The 19,342-nt window shown below is 48.3% G+C and overlaps 2 protein-coding genes across 11 annotated transcripts; one reads left to right on the forward strand and one right to left on the reverse strand.

Moving 5' to 3' along the window:
- Positions 1 to 1,390: 1,390 nt before the first annotated feature.
- On the reverse strand, positions 1,391 to 18,984 carry HNRNPH1 (heterogeneous nuclear ribonucleoprotein H1). Of its 10 annotated transcripts, none has more exons than XM_076350065.1 (14): positions 18,706 to 18,977; positions 10,672 to 10,731; positions 9,483 to 9,620; positions 8,422 to 8,577; positions 8,081 to 8,224; positions 6,417 to 6,555; positions 5,237 to 5,415; positions 4,956 to 5,027; positions 4,743 to 4,876; positions 4,439 to 4,574; positions 4,185 to 4,268; positions 3,999 to 4,049; positions 2,778 to 2,870; positions 1,391 to 2,170 (listed from the first exon to the last, which is right to left on the reverse strand). In XM_076350065.1, exons 1-14 carry the CDS (start codon positions 18,752 to 18,754, stop codon positions 2,046 to 2,048), a joined length of 1,560 nt encoding a protein of 519 aa, XP_076206180.1. In that variant the 5' UTR covers positions 18,755 to 18,977; the 3' UTR covers positions 1,391 to 2,045. The 10 variants fall into 10 exon arrangements, with proteins under 10 accessions (XP_076206180.1, XP_076206179.1, XP_076206181.1 ...); XM_076350064.1 differs by having other exon boundaries at positions 4,743 to 4,882; XM_076350066.1 differs by having other exon boundaries at positions 4,743 to 4,855; positions 18,706 to 18,975.
- LOC143166048 (deoxycytidine kinase 2) lies at positions 11,668 to 17,925 on the forward strand. Its single transcript, XM_076350075.1, has 7 exons — positions 11,668 to 11,800; positions 12,766 to 12,881; positions 13,307 to 13,500; positions 13,767 to 13,914; positions 14,456 to 14,571; positions 16,128 to 16,227; positions 17,619 to 17,925. The coding sequence occupies exons 1-7, from the start codon at positions 11,701 to 11,703 to the stop codon at positions 17,640 to 17,642; spliced, it is 798 nt and encodes a 265-aa protein (XP_076206190.1). The 5' UTR covers positions 11,668 to 11,700; the 3' UTR covers positions 17,643 to 17,925.
- Positions 18,985 to 19,342: the final 358 nt, after the last annotated feature.

A 19,342-nucleotide genomic window follows, 5' to 3' on the forward strand; every position in this document is an offset into this window, starting at 1 on the left:
GCTGTCAGCCACGTATCCCAGAAGAGAACGTTCCTGTACGGCCACGCACGTCGAGGGCTGCAGCTAGAGCTGCTGAAATGCATCTAGAGTAACCGACCAACATGTGCACGCGCACAGTATCCTCCTGGAAGGTGCCAGATAAAGCCAGTGCTCTGCAGAGGCAGCTAACTGCTTCCGTACTTCCCCAGCAAAAAAAGCAGGCAGTGCCTCTGGCTCGCAGGGACACAGCAGGGCAGTTGCTCAGATTTAGCTGCCTTCACCAGCGAGGCTATTACTGACTCCTGCGTGTCTCTTGCCAATGATGTCATTTTCTCAAGCCCTGAGCAAGGTTGCCCTCAGGGCTGAGGCAGGCTGGTGCACAAGTAGTCTGCAATACACCAGCTCTGCTGCTGTTGCGTCCAGGTAGCAGCTGTCCGGTTACACCTTACTAACAGAGCCAGCCGGGTGAATCCCCAAGAGCGCCCATGCTGCTTGGCCAGTGCCACAGGAGACAGCAGCTCTTCGGCTGAAGGGAGCATGCGATCGCACACAGGCTGTTTCTTTCAAAGGCTTCATTTACAGCAGTACAAACCCCAGTGAGATCCTGCTCTGTTGTTTGGGTCTTCAGTTTCCCCCCAACTCTGCTGGAAGCTCAGCAGGGACACAACTCTTGTATCCAAACCTGCTCCACCCATGATTTGTTACTGCCATCAGCTTCCAGTTCGAAGCAGGTTTTTAAGAGGGCAAGGACACCAGTGGCTGCAAGGTGAAGTGCTCCAGGTTTAACCCTTTCTAGCTCCACTGCTGCAAAACAAGACAGGTTTTTCTTCACTGCAGAAAAGGACCTCAAATGTTTAACCCTTGGGAAGAGCGGGGAATGAGAAAGGGCAAATAAATTTACTGTGGCAAATACATGGAAGCAGATTCCATATTATTCCAGGGGAGGTTCCAGTGCTCAAAGCTGTAACAAAGCTGTAACAAAGCTGTTTATAAAACCGCATCTTTCAGCGTGATGTTTGACAAGCGGAATTTATTGAAACATGGTTGCACTGAGCTGCAGCACCCACTGGTGCAGCACTTCAGCTCCAAAGGAGAGATGACTACCAGCAAATACAGAATTGCCTTTCGGCCTCCCTCTGCAGCTTTGAGACCATGCCATGACCTTGGTCATGTCACAGCCTTGCAGCATGTCTGGCACCTGCAGGGCTGGTTCTCTTTGCTACCCCCCCATTGTCACCTCAACACCCCCAAGGCCAGCCCTCAGGTGAGGATTCGCCTTAGGAGTAGCCACAATGCTCACGGCAGGTGCATGTTAGAGAACCACGAGCACAGAGGAGACAGGAGCGCAGTGGCACTTCTGCAGGGGTAGCTACACCAGGCAAGCGGGAGGTCAAGAAGGAGTGAGTTCCAGTTTTTAAAAGGAAGATTTATTTAACAAGTTTCACTTAGCGCAATACACCTAAAAAGGAAATCACAATACAATGAAAGATTAAATCAAGGCCTCAGAATTTTATACGAACACCAAGACCAAAATCCTAAAGTAGCCGTATTGCGTCTCAACACGTTTCCCCCATTAACTTAAAAAAAAAAGCTTTAACGTGCCTTACAGGATATTAAAAGAAATAAACTAGAACTAACATGCCAAATGTTCACTTTGAATTTCAGACACAGCTCCTAAATCATTTCTTTACAAAAAAGCATGTCTCTTTCAACATGTATTCAAAACAGTGTTGATGTAATATGGTATAAGAGCAACATTTAACGTAATTCAAACAGCTTTAACCTAAATACGCTTACTGCTTAAATACACTCCTACAACAAAACTAACTTGAGAAACGCTCAAAATTGTTTAACAGTTATAGTCTTTACTCAACTTGGTTATTACATCCTAGATGAATGTTCATTTCTGTATGTTCAAAAATACCGAACCTGGAAGGTTTTAAAATAACAATCCTGAATTCACTTACAGTAAAGCATAAATCACAAGCTTGTATTGCAAAACTGTTAAACTTAGTTTTTTGTTTTTTTGTTTTTTAAAAAAGATTTGACCAAAAGTCAGCGATTGGTTACATTCCCCAGCCACCACTCATGTTGGACATGTTCGACATGCCGCCCATGCCATTCACTCCCATGGACGCGCGGTTCCCGCTGCTGTAGTAACTGCTGTTCATGGCGCCCTGGCTCCCGGGGTCTGAGGGGGAAAACCGACAGCAGGTTCACAGCTGGTTCAGGCCGATTCGAAGCAGCATTCCCCCAACGCCTGTCCTTGCTGGGCCACCTCGTAAACACCACCTACTGTGCCCAATACTGCAGAGTGTCAGTTCACAGCTCCATACCCAAAATTAAGTTTATTGGTTGTTCAATGAGAGAGCCAGCTCTGTCTTGCCCTCCTTTTGAACTCAGTGCTTTCTATCACTGTTCCGTGGAAGCGCAGAGCACCCGGCCTCCCACGTACCTTCCCCTGTTTGTACTCCTGTACTTAAACCAGGTTGGTCTCCAGCTTCCACACTGAGACAATACAAAGTCATCAGAGTAATGGACATCTGGAAACTGGCACTTCCTACCCCTTTCAGAATAATTCCCCGCATTTCCTCCCCTCAGCTCCAAGCTCCTGCACTGAATCTATTCCCCCCTGGTTCTCCATTAGTTCCAAAATTCACAATAGCCCATCTTCAACTTTCAGGGCTCGTGCTGCCCCATCTGCACCATGGCCCTTCAACACCAGTGAGCAGCACCTTGAGGCATACTCGGCCAGCTGCACTTAGCCCAACTAAGAAACAGTGAAGAAATGCTCTTACCATATCCACTCATGCTGCTTTGACCACCATATCCTCCTCCATAACCCCCGCTCAACTGCTGGTTGGCTGGACCACCGTAACTGGATTGGCTTCCTTTCAAGTTAAGGATAAAAACGTTAAGAGCTCACCTGTCAGAAAGTCTGCTCATCGTCAACATATCCACCCTTCACCAAACTAACAGCCCCGTACTCTGGCACTAGCTCTCCCTCACCCAGGTAGCTTTCTTCCTCAGTACGGAAGGAAACCAGCTCAAGGCAAGTGATCAGGTTTCTAAAGACATTCCCCTGCAATCAAGGGGCACCACAAACTTGTAAGAATTACAGCAAGTGCTCACGATTCTCAAGCACTTGCTGCAAGGTTTTACCTCTGCCGTTTCTATGCGCTATAGGTAGCGGGGTCAATCTGCTGTTGTATGCAACATACGCCTTGAGAGTCTCAAAGTTGGCTTTAAGTGGCCTCACACGAGAGCGCTGCCCAGGACAGCACCCAGCCCTTTGGGAGGCGTGCCGACTCATTAACCGAGTCACTCGGTCCTATACAGTCCTGACAGACTTACTGCTGTTCCAGACCGGTTGCACATCACAGCAGTGCTACAACAGACTTCTACTTAAGCCTAACTACTGCTCTTCACCTCGTTGCTTGCCTATACTCCCACAAAGCTCTTCTGCAGTTAAAGTATCAGCATTAGACTTCAAACATTTTGTAATCAAAATACTATAAAAGCAGCTGTGTATCTACACACGCACACCTCCCCCACCCCACTGCCCTCAAGAAACCCCCCCCAAAACCAACCACCACCACAGTTTCTGAGAAGCCAGGCAAGCCCGGTATCAAGAAGGGTATCTGCTTTATAGATACAACAGCGGCTTTAGACTTGTGCTGCAAACACATTTTAGATTTTTTCAAACAATTTTGGAGTTTGCTAGAGCAATTCAGACAGTTTCCCCAAATTCCAGATAGATTTTCCCTCACCACCAAGCCCAGGCTTGAATGGCAGGTCCCATGCAACAGATACATCCTCCATCACCAGACTATGTTCTGGTCTCCAAAAAAAAAAAAAAGGGAGAGGGAAGGAGAAGAAAAGGACAGGCATCTCCCACTCCACTTCCACACCACCGCACTTTCCCAGGAGCCACTCGTCCCACCAGACGCACCACATTCAGCACCACAGCTTATCCAACCTATTCATTGTTTGAATGCATTCCCAAAAGGTTTATATACCTGGCAATGTGCTAGTGTTCCAATCTTGGACTACCCCTTCCGATTCCTTGACTGTGTGATTAAGACAGAATGTTGAATTTCAGTTTTTATGCCAGGCATAGAATAAGCAGGAGCTGTATAAAATCAGCCAGCTTCATTAAATATCAAGTGCTTGTTCAAAAGTGCAGTTAGACTGTTTACACATACCCATTGCTCCCATCATCTGACTGCCATAGGCACCACCACTTCCTCCTGCTGTAGAATTCAAGAAGAGTTCTACATATCTGTGTTCTGGAAAAAGAAAGTTTTGCCGTGAGAGCGTTTCACACCAAACCCACGCGCAGTTTGCCTCGCTGCAAGTAAGGCTGCGGTAAAGCCTTTGGCATTCCAGCTACAGCAGATGCACTACACGCAGTGCTGCATTTTCCCTAAAGCCGCGTATTCAGAACAGTCGTACTTACGCATATTTGCTTTGTCTTTGGACATAGCGGCCACTGCATCCTCATGAGTAGCAAATTCAACGTCTGCCTCTCCAGTTACTCTGCCATCCGGTCCGATTTCGATGTGTACTCTTACAGGGTTCAGAGGTGAGAAGAACTACATACGAAACAGTCACACTGATTAAAACGCACCAATGCAACAGTTCGGTTTTACAGCAAGCCGTTTTCTCTAAAGGAACACTCGTTAACTGCAGTGCAGTTGACACATCCAGTAACCATCGCAGCATCTTAAAGCCATGCACTTAACAGCAGATTTGGAACTCACGTTATAGATGTCGTTCTCCGTAGCTCTGTAAGGCAGACCTCTCATGTGGACGCAGTGGCCAGTCGTGCTCTGGAAGGTGGATCCCCCGTCGCCGTATCTGTGGTCCGACATTCCTGCAGAGAAAAGAGTCCATTCTAGGTCTTTCAGATGTATTTTAGTTTCTTTTGAGATGTGTCGAAAGTTCAGTTACTATTCCTATTAGAGAAATCTTACCTCTTCCAAATCTATCAGAACCAAAACCATAGCCATCATTATACCCATTGTAGTCATCATAACCTCCATAACCTATAAATAGATTGGACAACATGTTCATTTCAAGTACGTACACACAAACACACTGCAGACAACTAGCATTAGGAAGTTCCATTTCTTCTAGGAGAAATAAAGCCGAGGACACATACAAACCAGTAGTTACAAAGCAGGGAAGACACTACCAGGTCCAAGTGTTGCTGCTTCTGAGATGAGCAGCTCCCTCTTGGACTCCGTATACTTACCTCCTCCGTAAGCTCCGCGCCTCATTCTTTCCAAGCTACTTCCTCTACCAAGACTGTTATATCCCCGCGTAAGACCAGGTCTGTCGTAAGGACCGGGTCTCTGCATTGCCAACAGCTTGCGTGGAGGGTCGTAGTGAGTGCGCACTTCCGCTCGACTACTCTTGAAGATCTCAATGTACCTAGAAGTGTTTCCACAGGAAGAAGTCAGTCTTTAACGCCTTCCACAAATACCTCACAACTTCACATTAAAACAAGCCATTTAGTCATAGCCTCGAAACTGGCGGCATATTTTAAGCCAGGTTTCTTTACATTATGTAGGCAATGACAGATTATTACAAGCACTAGGTTACTTTCAAATCAGTGTATTTTCAAGAAATTACAATTACCGAAGGGTTTACATGCTCCTCATACTTCGCAGTATCCCAGCCTTAAGGGTGGGGGAGCAATATTGATTCCCCACCCTCCTCCCCCCAATTTAAAGTGTTAGTCAAAAAACATAGGAGGGACTGACGTCCGCTCAACTCAGCACTGTGTTGCTCGTGTGGCAATGTAAACAGAGGGTTAAAAACCCAGTCTCCACCAAGATTTTAACCCATCAGGATGCTACAAAAAAGCTCTGCATGTGCTAGTGAACCCAGCCTATGCTTCAGCGATTCAGCGTAGGCAAAAAGTGCATGCTTCAATGAAAAATAGTCACAAGTAAAATAGAATAAAAACCCTTTGTGACAATTTCTTGAAAGCTATGCTTATTACATTGAAGATTAATACAGTAAGAAAATTTGTTACATTTCAACTTATAAAACAAGTTTAGAAAGTATCACATTTTCTTATGGTAACGAGAGTACTGTGCATGTCTTTAGAGCTAAAGGCATAATTGGTGCTATTTGAGAAGTTAAAGCCATAGTCTCTCAACTTCACCGCTTTCAAGCTATCAGTTTTGCACTCCTCCAGTGTTACCAAGTTTCCAAAGCACACTCAGGCTTAGCCCAATTTTATCTTTTGTTTTGGGTAGATCCAAACAGTCTGCGTCGCACGCACATTACCAATACCTTGACTTATCACCGAGTTAAAGACCAAAACACTATTTCTAGTCGGATGTTAACACTTTCAGAAGAGAGAATATGGATTTAATTGTTTACCATAAGAAAAGTGACATAGCCAACCAACCATCCATCCCCACCTGTGCCCTATTCTTTCCTTGTGTTTCTTTAGAGCCTTTTCAGCTATTTCCTGTGAAGCAAACTGCACGAAGGCCTCCCCCGTACTCCTCCCCTGGAAGTCCACCGGCAATGTTATCCCATTTGGCACGATTTCCAACCCTTCAACCCAAGGACAAATAACCCCAGTAGGGGGGCAATATTAACATCACAAGCCCAGTCATGAGTTTTTCTTATAGCTTTAAATACACCAGAATTTTAACACTTGTAAGTGAATGGTATGTTGATTCTAGAACACTAGAAGAAAAAGCATGTCAACAAAAAGAGATCCACGATCACATACCATTCAGTTTACATTCTTAACCCACCCTGCAGAGCACAGAAACGTTCTGAGTGTCACGGACAACTCCTCAGATAAAGCATCTAATGCAGGGTGCATTAAGAAGTTCACATATTATTACAAACCTCTTCAATTCTGTGAAAGTATTTAAGATGAACTTTTTAAGATAACTTAAATTCAAACACAGCAAGTTAAACAGCTTTATATATAACAAGTTTTTTTTACTAGAAGGCACTCAGGTAAAATAATTAGTCTTACGCAAACATCGAGTTTCAGCATTAATTTTGTTTTTATCTTTAGGAGTGCTGAATTAAGGAAAAATCATGAGGTAATTTCAGAAGTATTAGTTTCTGAACAGAAGAGGCACATTCTGTATATTAAGCACATTAACAGTTTTTAAAGCTTGAATCACTTAACCACGTAAGAAAGAAACAACTTAAAATGCACATGCTTTGGAATTGCTCTTGTTCACAATACGTTACTGATTCAGAAAACAAAAAACAAGTTCTGAAGTTGCAAAATTGGAAATATTTCTACTGTATTTTAAAGCAAAACAGTAAGCTCAATCGTATCTTGTTACAGCAAAACATTCCAGCTAATTTTAACACTCACATTTAGAAATCTACTACTTTGAAAATACTACCAAGTTAAATCCTAGAAAAATCAACAGATTTCATTCTTAGGCATTTGTAATAGTATTCCAGTTCCTAAAACATACAACAGCTGCAAAAAAGTGAGAATGAGTCAATACAAGACCATAAAAACTTTAAGCTAGATAACATCAAGGGGGGGAGGTTCCCCCCCTAGGAAGGGGAGCAGTGAGGGGGGGAAATCTGTACTTGGGTAGAGTTCAGCAGGTTGTTTTATTCTGGAATCTTATTCAATACTAAATCTATGTTTAAAGAAGTCACAGGCACGATGCATGCCCTTCCTCAGATCCTGCTCCTTGCACTGAGCCCAGCAGTAGGGGTGTTCTACATCCTTCACTGAGCAGTGAGAACCAGCTAGGACTGTGGGTGGAAATATCCTCCCATCTGAATGGTTCACTTTTAATTTAGAAAGCAAGACACTTGTTTTCTGCTATCCTTACTTGGAACAGTATGTCCCGCTAAGTATAAGTTAGAGCAGCTTTTTGGAGTTCCCTCAATTATTTAATAAACATGTACTTTAGGAATTGATCCCTCAAGCCCAGATAACTAATGAAGAATTGCTTATTTACTTTTAATACTCATCAGTACGCTGTTGGAAGTACTACTGGGCAATCCGCGGTGGGTTTTTTGGTTTTGGTTTTTTTTTTGTTTTAACATAGACCAATAGTGCTACAGCTACTACTTTTATCCCACATACCTGAAAAAAACTGCACAATTTCTTCTTTACTACAGCCAAATGGGAGTCCTCTAAGACGTACAAAACCATCATTAGCCGTATCAGGGCTGTTGGGACCAGTATGCTTCAGAACCCAATCCATTTCAACGTTGTTTGACTTGAAAACTGCAAAAGGCACTTAGAATTAATGCATTCTGGAATACACAACAGTTTTAAAAAGCCATTTGCCTCGAAACTAGTCAACTTATGATACACAAGTCCATTTGTCCTTTCACATGCATTTTAGAGACAGAAAAGCAATTAACCAAAAACCCATCAAGCACAAACACATTTAGTCAGTTACTAGACCAACTGAGTCAAACCTTCAACATATCTGTGTCCCATTGTTTCTCTGTCTTTTTTCAGTGCCAATTTCACATCCTCCTCTGATTCAAGTTCAGCAAATGCTTCTCCACTCGGTCTGCCCTCCCTGGTGTAGATGAAACGGATACCCAAAGCCCCATTTAGGATTTTGCAGTCTGAAAAAGAAACAGGAAGGCCAGAATTAATTATTACAAGAACACTGTGATTTCAAAAGTTTCAGATATTCTAAAAGGAAAAAACTAACAACAACTATCAAATTATAGCAAGACAACAACAGCAGCAGTATTCTTGCTATAACTTTTATAGTGACCGATAAACTAAGGGACTAACTAAAATGAAGTTACCCTTCTTGTCAAGTCTGAAGACTAGTAAAACATTAAGAATAAATGCAAGTTCGCTATCTATTTTCAAAGCTTTGCTGCCTCAAGTCAAGTTGAATGTGCTACCTGCTTTTGATCGTAACTGACTTAGACTTTGTCATCAGCATGAAGTGAAATAAGGAGATAACAATCAGTGTAAGCATAATGAACTAAATCAGAACCAAGTCCAATATGCCAAACTCCTGAAGCAGCTTTAAAACCTCTAGCCACTGAAGAAAGCATGGATTTATCACCACTATTTATTACTGCAGGATGCTAATAATTTGCAGGAAGGACACGACACACTAAACACTTAACACAAGAGAGCCTATTAGGACAGCACCAAGAACTAAACTATTTATTTCAACCTGAAGCAAGCACTTTGAAGTTTCCTTTAAAACAGAAACTTATCTCTTCTGGCTGCTCAACAAGCCAAGGCAGTTGTGGCTATCCCAGCAACTCACAGACTAAGCTCCTGCGTGTCTAGTTTCTGCTAGCAAAAGCATAGCTTTCCATACTGCATGCTAGCTGAGGCACTCGTTGCATTGCAAACTTCATTGGGTACTGAAGTGCCCCGAATGCTTTCTGGAACTGCTCACTGCAGCATTCCCACTGCCAAAGCATCCCCCAGGAGGAACCCAGAATTGACAACAGAGCCCAGCCCTTCTCCCAGACCTCTATCCCCCCATAGTTCTGCTTACCGGAGAAAAACCTCTGCACCTCCTCGGTGGAGCAGGACCAAGGCAGCCCCCTGACTTTCACCACATATCCCTCGCTGCTCTCCGTGTTGAGCATCACATTGGGGGTGAGGCTCGGCTCCGTCTCAGCTTCTGTAGTTGCTGGAGAAAACCAAAGCAGGCCCTTTGAGACGCCGCACAGCACGGCCGCCACCCGCACCCCCTCAGAGCGCCCGGCGGCCCCCTTGGCCTGTGCCCGCCCACCCCCGAGCCTCCTCTACCTCGGACCGCTGCCCGCCACACACACACGGAGCCGCTCCCGCCCGGCGCACGCCTGGCCCGTCCCCCCGGCCCGCGCCCAGCCCCATCCCCGCACGCACACATGGTGGGGCTCCGCGGTGGTTCTAGGGCTCCGAGCCTGATCCGCTGTCCGGAGAGCGCCTAGTCCCGGTCAGGCGGCAGCGAGCGGGCGAGCCTGTGGCGAGAGCGCGCTAGGAAATGGCGGCGGGTACTCCCGCTTCCGCTGGGCCGGGCCTTCCGCCGCACAAAGAACCCCGGCCCCAGAAACCGCCCTGGTGGGCCCGACGACTTGCAGTCCCCGCCGACGCGCACAGCATCCGTGGCCGGCAGGAGCGCGGCGTGTGGCGAGCGGCCGCCGAGGAGCGCGGGCTGCCCGCGCCGCGCACCGGCTCCCGAGAGGGGCTGCGGCGTGGCTGAGAGCAAGGCGCGGGGCGCATGCGCATAGACACCCGGAGGGCTCCTGCCCCGCCCCCGCAGGACCCACCTGCGCATGCTCCGTAGTGCCACTGCGCTCCTCCGCCCCGGGACGCACACCCGCTACGCAAACGTCCCCCGCGCCGCTCCCGCCAGGTTGCGCATGCGTCCTCGCTAGTCTACGTTCTTCCACCACCCCCCGCCCCCGGCAGTTTGGGCGCATGCGTCGCCTGCCTACCCCTCTGAACAAAGCCACGGCGCGGACTCCCGCGCGGAGCGCGGGCCGGGCCTGCGCCTCTCTCCACACTGCGCATGCCCCGAAGGCCGCACGCCGCTCCCCCCGTCCTCCCTCCGGCGCCCGGCCCGGGGCCGCTGGTGTGCGCGGGGGGGGGGGGCCGGGCCCCGCCACCGACACTCGCCCCCCGCACCAGCGCGGCACGCGTTGCACGGAGAGCAGGAGTCTGGCTGAACAAAGAGGTGTGTGGGAACTAGCACTTACCAGCTTCAAATGCTGACGCTACCCCACGTGAAACAATCTGCTCGCTTCGGTCACTGAAGCCTGGTGTGTTTGTAGGAGATGGGGAGAGAAGAGACATGGGTCACAATTACGATAAAAGAAAGGAAAATATAACTCCCTCCCATCTCCTCCAAACACACCAGACCTAGCTAGATTTAACCCTGAGTCTCATTATTACAGAAATAACTACAGTAGCACAGCCTCAGACAGTTGCTGTAAAGCATTTAACTATCATCTGAGAATCCTACACCCCCTTTTCTTTGCCCTGCAAAGAACACACAGTTCGTGTTTCAACTGGCAGTCGCCCACACAGGTGATAGAGAACCCACACCAAGAGTTAAACAGACTCCATGAAACCCCAGGCGTGCCAACACTGACACTGGGGGTTCGGAGCCGAGAAGCAAAGCTGCTCAGAGCAGCGTCTGACCCTTCACCCGTGCGTGTTTCCCTTCCCGTCAATGCCAAAACTGACTGACAGCCCCAGGCTGAGCCATTGCACTGCCTGCCCGCAAGTCTACATGGCCTCATCTCTCACATAGCTACGTAAAATGTTTAGTTTAACAGATACCAGTCCAGACCACTAACAACTACCTCCCCCCAAAGCTGGAGGCTTTCTGGGAAGAAAAAAAAGAGAAAAAGAAAAAAGGATGCTCTCAAAGTTTATGTCTGTAAATCAAACAACAGGGAGAAGTCGTTTTAAGTTAATGCAAATCAAATCAGTAAGTGGAACCGTTTTACGGTAACTTCCTGAACAAAGCAGCTCTGCTTGATTTCACTTGCTGAACACCGATTTTAAAAAACCCTGAAGGCAGCAGCTTGGCAGAGGCAGCCGCGCTCCCTTGGCCGGGCAGCAGCAGCAGCCCGCAGCCCACCGCGGCAGGGAGGGGGCAGCGCCTCCGCCTCTTCCCGGGGAGTGGCAGCGGGAGGCGGCCATCCCGCCCACCGGCTGGCAGGAGACTTAAAGTGGGCTGGAGCAGCCGGGAGCCCCGTGTGCTCCCGCTCGGCGCCGCCATGTCCACCCCCGCCAAGCGGCATTGCTACAGCCCCGCCAGCTCCCTCGACTCCAGCTTCCAGAAGCGCCTCAGGAAGATTTCCATCGAGGGGAACATCGGTGAGCTCGGTGGCGGGGGAGGGAAGTCGGGGCTCGCGCCCGTGGCAGTTGGGGCCTCAGGACGAGAGTGCCCTGAGGCGGCACAGATGACGCCTCAGGAGAGGGGCGGCCGAGGGGCCTTTTCCACCCACCTCTACAGGAAGGCAGGGGGATCTTGCTGCGGGAGAAGCGCAGCCGGCGCTCATCCGCTGCTGCCGGGCCGAGACCCGCTCCCGGCGATACTCGGAAATCGGCGCCATCGGCAGGGGGAGAGGAACCCCGCCGTCCACAGCCGCCGCCCTGCCCAGGCCAGGCCGGGCACGCCAGGCATCCGCCACAGCGAGGACGCAGCGTCCTCGTTCGCTGCTAACCGCCGCGTGGGTGGGCTTTAAGAGAATAATCACCCCGTCCTTCGCGGGCTCGGGGGAGACCCCCTTCGCCTGCCCCCCCGGGGACGTCCGCGCACTCCCTGCCTGCCCAAGGACCGCGCTTCCCCCCCCCCGTACGCGGCACTCCAGCCCGCCACCCCGCGCCGCGCCTGCGCGGCGGCATTCCCGCTCGCCCCAGCGCCGCGCAGGCGCGGCGGCCTCCCTCTCCTCCGCCGGCTCCCAAACAATGCTGCGCTAAGCCCCGCCCCCGGCTCAGCCCGCTCCTAAAATGGAGGCGCAGCCTCCGCCGGGAGCGCGGCCGCCGCCGCCCCGCCGGCTCCTATCGGCTGCCCGGCCTAGGCACGTCCTTCTGGCGCTGGAGATTAGAGCCGTTTTCTCGGAAGGCGCACCAGCACCGTGCGGGCGGTCCCGCCAGCCCTTCCCCAGCGCGCCTAGCCCCACTCCCAGCTGCCCAAAGCCTGCCTGGGGTCCCGTGCACCTCAAACACTGCAGCGACGCTGCCTACGGCCTCTTCAAGAAACCTCACCACTGCCACTATCTTTATCAGTAAGACCAGTCTAACCTACACCCTCGGTGAACTTCTCAAATCTTCTCCAGCTGCAGGGAAGTCAACATTTGTCAGGCTACTAGAGAAACACAGTGATGAGTGGGAGATCATCCCTGAACCCATTGCCAAGTGGTGCAACATCCAGACAGCTGAAGATGAATACGAGGTAGGTGTGCTGGATTTGGGAAGCTTGGGGAGAGAGATGGGGCACAGAAGAAACTGCAGTGATTGGCCGGGGAGCCAGGCCAAAATTCAGCTGTACTTAGTCTGGAGCTTCCCGAGTCATCCGCACTATCATACTAGTTGGTCAAATGCTCAGAAATTGTAAAGGCTACTTAGACAGATACTATTGAATGCATATTCCAAACAACCACCCCTACTCCACAGGAATCACACTAAACTCTGAAACTCCATGATCAACCTACTCTAAAGAAGCTGTCGTAAAGAATACCATTTATTCCTATGCCTAAGCATTTTCCTAAAAAAAAAAAAATACAAGGCCATGAATTCTTACTTCAACATACCAGAGTTCTGGATTAAGAAACAAAATCCTGCAGATATGCTGGTATTAAGTTCTCTCTTGTCCCCTAGGAACTTTCAACATCTCAGAAGAGTGGAGGAAACCTACTTCAAATGCTGTATGATAAACCCACGAGATGGGCTTATACATTTCAGACTTATGCTTGCTTGAGCCGAGTAAGAGCGCAATTAAAACCTGTCTCAGCCAAGCTACACGAAGCAGAACATCCAGTGCAATTTTTTGAGAGATCTGTGTACAGTGACAGGTAATTACTCTCACAATACAAGAGTTCAGATTAAAAGCTTCAGGTCTTTATGCTCAAAGACATGGAGCTGGGGAAACAATATTAAACTAGTATCTGCAAGGAGCAGGTTTGAGTCAACAGGTGAGAGTTGGATGGTATGAAGAGTACTTTATGGATGTAAGAGTAAGAAGCTGTTTTCTCAGTACTATAATTCTGATTCCAGTGAGAAGTGTTTTAGTAGTTCACTTTGGTCATTCCTGGCATGAAACTAATGTCTTTCATTGCAGATATGTATTTGCTTCTAACCTGTTCGAGTCTGGAAACATTAATGAAACAGAGTGGGCCATTTATCAGGACTGGCACACATGGCTTTTGAATCAGTTTGAGTCAGATATAGAACTAGATGGCATGATCTACCTAAGAACCACACCTCAGGTACGTTCACTAAAGATGAAAATACTTCAGTTTCCAGGAGCTTTAGAGGGTACAAACCCCTAAGTATTCATGACATAATACTTCAGTGACTAACACTGAATTAGCTCCCCCCACCCCAAATGTAATGGGAAGCCTATCATAAATTCAGATTTCATTCAGAGACCAGGTTAAAACCCCTCCCTTCTGAGCTACTATTCAGATGTCAGCAAATGCTACAGTTGCTAGCATCCACCACTCAGTAAGGATCCAAAGCTAAAGTTGAACTTCTGAATCATTTGACTTCCCTTCCCATACAGCCCTGAATTGAAGTTAAGATAATCATTTTAGTAAGAACTACTGACATTCAGCTAACTGGCTCAAGTTTGATTTTTTTTAAAAGAAAAGTTATTCTAGATTTAACTCATTTATGTTCAGACAAACATTTAAAATTAATGCTCACTGATGTCTAGCATTAGTCCTTCTGAATTAAGGACCACTTGATCTGTTTAGCTGATTTAGCCTTCAACACATGATTAATGTCCAGGCTTGTACTTTTTTTCAGAAATGCATGGAAAGGCTACAGGTGAGGGGAAGAGAAGAGGAGCAAGGAATTGAGCTTGAATATTTGGAAAACCTCCACTATAAACACGAAACCTGGCTTCATGAAAGGACTATGAGGTATGAACCCATTTTCTACAGGCAAGTTTCAACTTACAGGCAAAGCTCTTTCCTACCTTATGCTAAAGTTGATAAAACTTCAGGGATAAAACTAAGGTTTAAGTCTAGCTTCGCTCGGGCACAGTTGGACGGACTTATCTTTAGAGCCACTCCAGGTTTCTTGGCATAGAGATTATTACTGTAGGTTATATGCAGAGGGAAGGTCATCTGTTGGCAGGGAAGTAAAAACTGCCAAGAGATAGAACTTCATCTAATTTAAAGCCTCTGTTAAGCATTAGCTTCAACTAGAAAGCTGTGTAGCTCTAACTCCAGCAAGGATATGAATTTTGTTAACTGAAAGCACACACGAATAGGACAGAGCTGAGATTGTGTTCAGGTGGCTGATCACATAAGTTATCTAAGCAGCTTCCGGTTCCAATGTAAGGGAGGGCAAGGTCCCAACTACCTTTAAACAAGGCTGACTGTACTTCAACAAGGTTTAAAGATTAATCCTAGCTTCAAAATAAACAATCATCAGAAAGGCTTTTGGCAGGTACTATTACATACAAAGAAACCCAGTCAACAGCTAAGTGATCTCTGCATACCTTCCACCCCCCAACTTCCTTCCCATGTAAAGAATCTCTAAATGCAAAAGCAGAATTCAGATTTTCCCCTAGAGGAGCCTGAAATACTCTACTCAATGGGAAGCATAACAATTCCAGGAAGAGTACGTTATCAGTCATATCTGCTTTCTTAAGTTTCATGTAGGATGACCCAAATGCTTAGGAGACAAGAAGGCACTGCATATTGTAGAATTTTGGGAACGCTTACATTGTGTACTCATTCCAAAGTTGTGAGCAAGCATTTCCTGTGTTTTTCATAGGAACACTTAAGTCTGCAAACGCAAGTTAAGAATGTTGTTCAGCACACTTACTGCATTTTAGAAATGCTTTTCACACATAGGAAGAGAAAATAACTACTGCTTTAAGAGAATACGTCCAGTTGCACAACTACTGCTCCTAACCTGTAGCCAAAATGGTCTTGCTTATCTCCAAGCCATTTTAAATACCAATCATATAACCTGTTAAAGAGGTCATCCCCACCAAAGGAAGCTTTAAAACTGCCATCTTAGTAAATGGATTAGCAGTTAACTCAAGAGGGGTGGGGAGACACAGGGCAAGTGATATTTTAAAATACTCCCTCTTACTAAAATCACATTCCTGATGATTGATTCCACAACAAAAGGAACAAGGTAAAGGCAACTAAGGTAAGAAGCGTAAGTTACCTCCCCACACATGCTTGTACAATAAAATAGGTATTAAAGGGCCAGATTTGTGAAATACATTAAAGTTATGGTGATACAGTGTTGACTGGGTTATACAAGAGCAATTAAGGACAGACTTGACTTGGGCTTTATACTTAAGTCATGGGCATCAGCATTAACATCTCAGGTGCATGTGGTAATCTGAGTAATGCTGCACTCTTAGGATTACTTGAAAGCAATTGGAAGAGCTAGATTGTTTTACACGCAGTACTTTATACCATTCTTACTAGCATGATGTTCTTACACTTAACAGAGTTGATTTTGAGAACCTTAAGGAGATTCCCATTCTAGTTTTGGATGTTAATGAAGATTTTAAGAATGATAAGATTAAACAGGAGTACCTGATTGATAAGGTAAGTATTAAATGTTTCCTCATCTGCTTTTCTTCTGCAGTAATAGCTATAAGTTATCAATTTACATTCTTAAAATCTGTGGTAATTACTTGTTTGGGGCTAGTACAGTCAGTCTCCTTCATAGACTTATTAGGAAGCTCCATGGCTGCAGAAAAAGCTTTTTGCTTTCCTTCAAAAACATCATTTAACCCCACCTCGTTATCCTCATAATTCAAGGGAAAACTAGTTGTTTTTGCATTCTAGGGATCTAGGCTCTTCCTGGACAGAGCACAACGCATCTGACAAATGCAGAGATAACTAAACCTTGTATATAGTTCTAAATGCATGAAGTGACACTTCTAAGTTGAGTTGGGAGGGAGAGCCAACAGCCACTTGAGGAAACAAGGTGGTAATAAATAGGTCACTTGAGTCAAAATGGTGTTTGCTAATTCCAAGGAAAAGCAAGACTTAGGAAGTAAATGTCCAGAGAAATTCTTCTGCTGGAGCCATGTGCTGTGTGCGCAGACCACAGCAAAAAAACAAACCCTCCTAATACTCAAAGGCACAGGGCTCATCCAACCCTCCAAGCAGAGCTGTACCATTACTTATTTCACACACTGGGACACTTTAACCTTCCTTTCCCCCACTGCCCCAACAGGACTATTCTTGTAAGATGGAAGTAAGTGCCCTCCTATCAAACTGTATAAGCCATTTTCTCCCTCTTGTTCTGGGTCATCAGTTTGAGATTACTGAAGAATGACTCCTTCAAGCCAAGCCTAATTCTCCCCATTAAACAGCTCTATATAAACTGGGGAGGGGAGCACAACATTCAGTTGTGGAATTTAAGTTATATCCCCATGGAAACCAGCAATCAACAGCTTAGGGAGTTATGAGCCAGACTACACTCATACATGCCATCTTTAACTTGCCCCACTGAAAGGCCACCAGTGTCATCTCCACCAAACTCCCTTCACAACCCAGCACGTGAAGAGGTCAGCTCTACTTTCAGCTTGGGGTAGGGGGTACAGCACCATGCTGAAAGTGCTACCAGATCTTCGCCTTCTTTTTCAGACAATCCCTCTCTTCCTAGGAAAGAGCCACCTAATAAAAGAAAACTCGTTTTTCTTTAATGAAGTAACATTCTGTGAAGCACTCCAGAAGCTACCTTTCATAAGCACTTGCTATTTTTGAATAAGTTACTCAATTCTACCTAGTACTAACTTACAAATCTTTGGTTCGCAGCCATCTGCTGCACCAAAGAGCATTTCAGGTCATGAATTACATGTAGAGGCAGAACAGCACCAGAGACTGTACAGTAACAAACCATTTGTTCCCCAAGAAAGAAATGGAAAAGCCTAAGGATTTAGCTTTTCTTTTAATGCATCAAATATATATGCTTTTTGTTTTCACAGGTCAAGTCTTTCCTGACTTCTTAAGAAGACAAAAATTAATTTGAATTACAAGTCCCTGAAGCTCAAGAGTTAAACTTAACAATTGGTGTGCTCTTAGACGATTTACTTTAACTGAATGTATCACCTGTATAGCTTAATTTAAGGCAAGACTGAAGCACAAAATATGCTTTGTTTTTTTGTTTTTTGCTTGTCTGACCTGTGTGGGTTTCGGTAGAATTTTCTGTATAGCTAAAATGACCAAATATGGGGTGCCTTGACAATGTACTTTGTGCATGTTCTTTGCTGTTTAATAAAGACTTTAAAATAATATTGACTAATAACTGGCTTTTACAACAGAGGAGTTAATGGCTATCAGCAGCTGACAACCCAGTAAACAGCGATAGCAGGCGCTGGGGCCAGGTTGTTTTGCAATAACTGGCATAGTTCACCATTTTAAGAGGAGACTGCTATGGCGTCCAGAAACCTTTACTTTCAACTTCTGCTTATTGAATAGCTGTTTTCACAGGGTTTACGCTACTTAAGGATGGACGTTACTCTAGTCGCAAGGGTTAGACCTGTAATAAACCGTAATTTAAGCGTACCTTGTTTACGACCTCCCCCAGTAAAGGAATCCCCCCGCCCTCCCAACGCGGTAACGGCAAGGAGCGGGCGGGGAGGCAGCCGCCAGAGCCCGCGGCAGGGCACCGATTCCCCCCCCCAACCCCCCGGAGCGCGGCCCCCGCCCCGAGGCCCCGCCGAGCGCCGCAGCCCACAGCGCCGCGGCCGCCACGACGCACGCGGCGGCGGAGGGAGGGGGGGGAGGGGAGCGGCGCACGCGGTCGCGCCGCGAGGCCGCCGCCGCCGCCCGGCCGGGCCGGGCCCGGCCCCCGCCGCCAGGGCCGCCCCCGCCCGGGGCCGCGCCGGTAGCTCGGTGCGCGGGCCGCGCCGCCAGCAGGCGCCGAGGCGGGGGCTCAGCGGCGCCGGGGCCCCGGATCGGGCGGGACCGGCCGCCCCTCCCCCACCCGCAGCGGCCCGGCCGCCCCACCCCCACACCGCTTCCCCCTCGCCGCCGCCCCGCCCCGCCCCCCCCCACCCCGCCGGGCCTTACCCAAGCCGGGGATCTCGCCCTCCGTCTCCTCGGTGTGACAAGGGTCCATCTTGGCCGCGCCTTCCCCACAGGGGCCGGGAGAAGACAAAGCTGGGCGGGGGCGCTCGGGCGCTGCGCAAACGGAAACAAAAGCTCAGCGGCCGCCGAAGGGACGCTCCGGCGAGGGCGGATCGGGGCTTTTCGGTCGCTTTTTCCCTGCTCCCACGGGGATGAGGCGCGATGAAGCCGACGGCCAGCCCGGGCCCGACCCGCCTGCTCGCTCCTTCTGCGCAGCGCCCCTCCGCGCCTATAAATAGCCGCCGGCCGCGCTGCGCAGCGCCCTGACGTCACGCACCGCCCGCCCCTGCTCCTCCACCGGCCGCCAGCCAATGGCAGCGTGACGAATTAAACCAGCCAGTCACGTCCGGCGGCCCCGCGCGGGGGGGGGGGGCACAGAGCCGGGGGGGGAGGGGGGAGGAGCGCGGCCGCCCCGGGGGGTCCCGCAACGGCCCGTGGCGGGCGGCTGGGGGCGGCGAACCCCCCCCGCGCACCGCCCGGCGGGCCGGGTTCGACACCCCCACCCCCCCCCCACCCCCCGCTCGAGGGCCAGCCTCGCCTGTTTGTCTGCCCGAACACCAAACATGGCGGCGGCGGCGGC

This window comes from Aptenodytes patagonicus, chromosome 12 (genome assembly GCF_965638725.1).
Source record: "Aptenodytes patagonicus chromosome 12, bAptPat1.pri.cur, whole genome shotgun sequence".
NCBI lineage: Eukaryota > Metazoa > Chordata > Aves > Sphenisciformes > Spheniscidae > Aptenodytes > Aptenodytes patagonicus.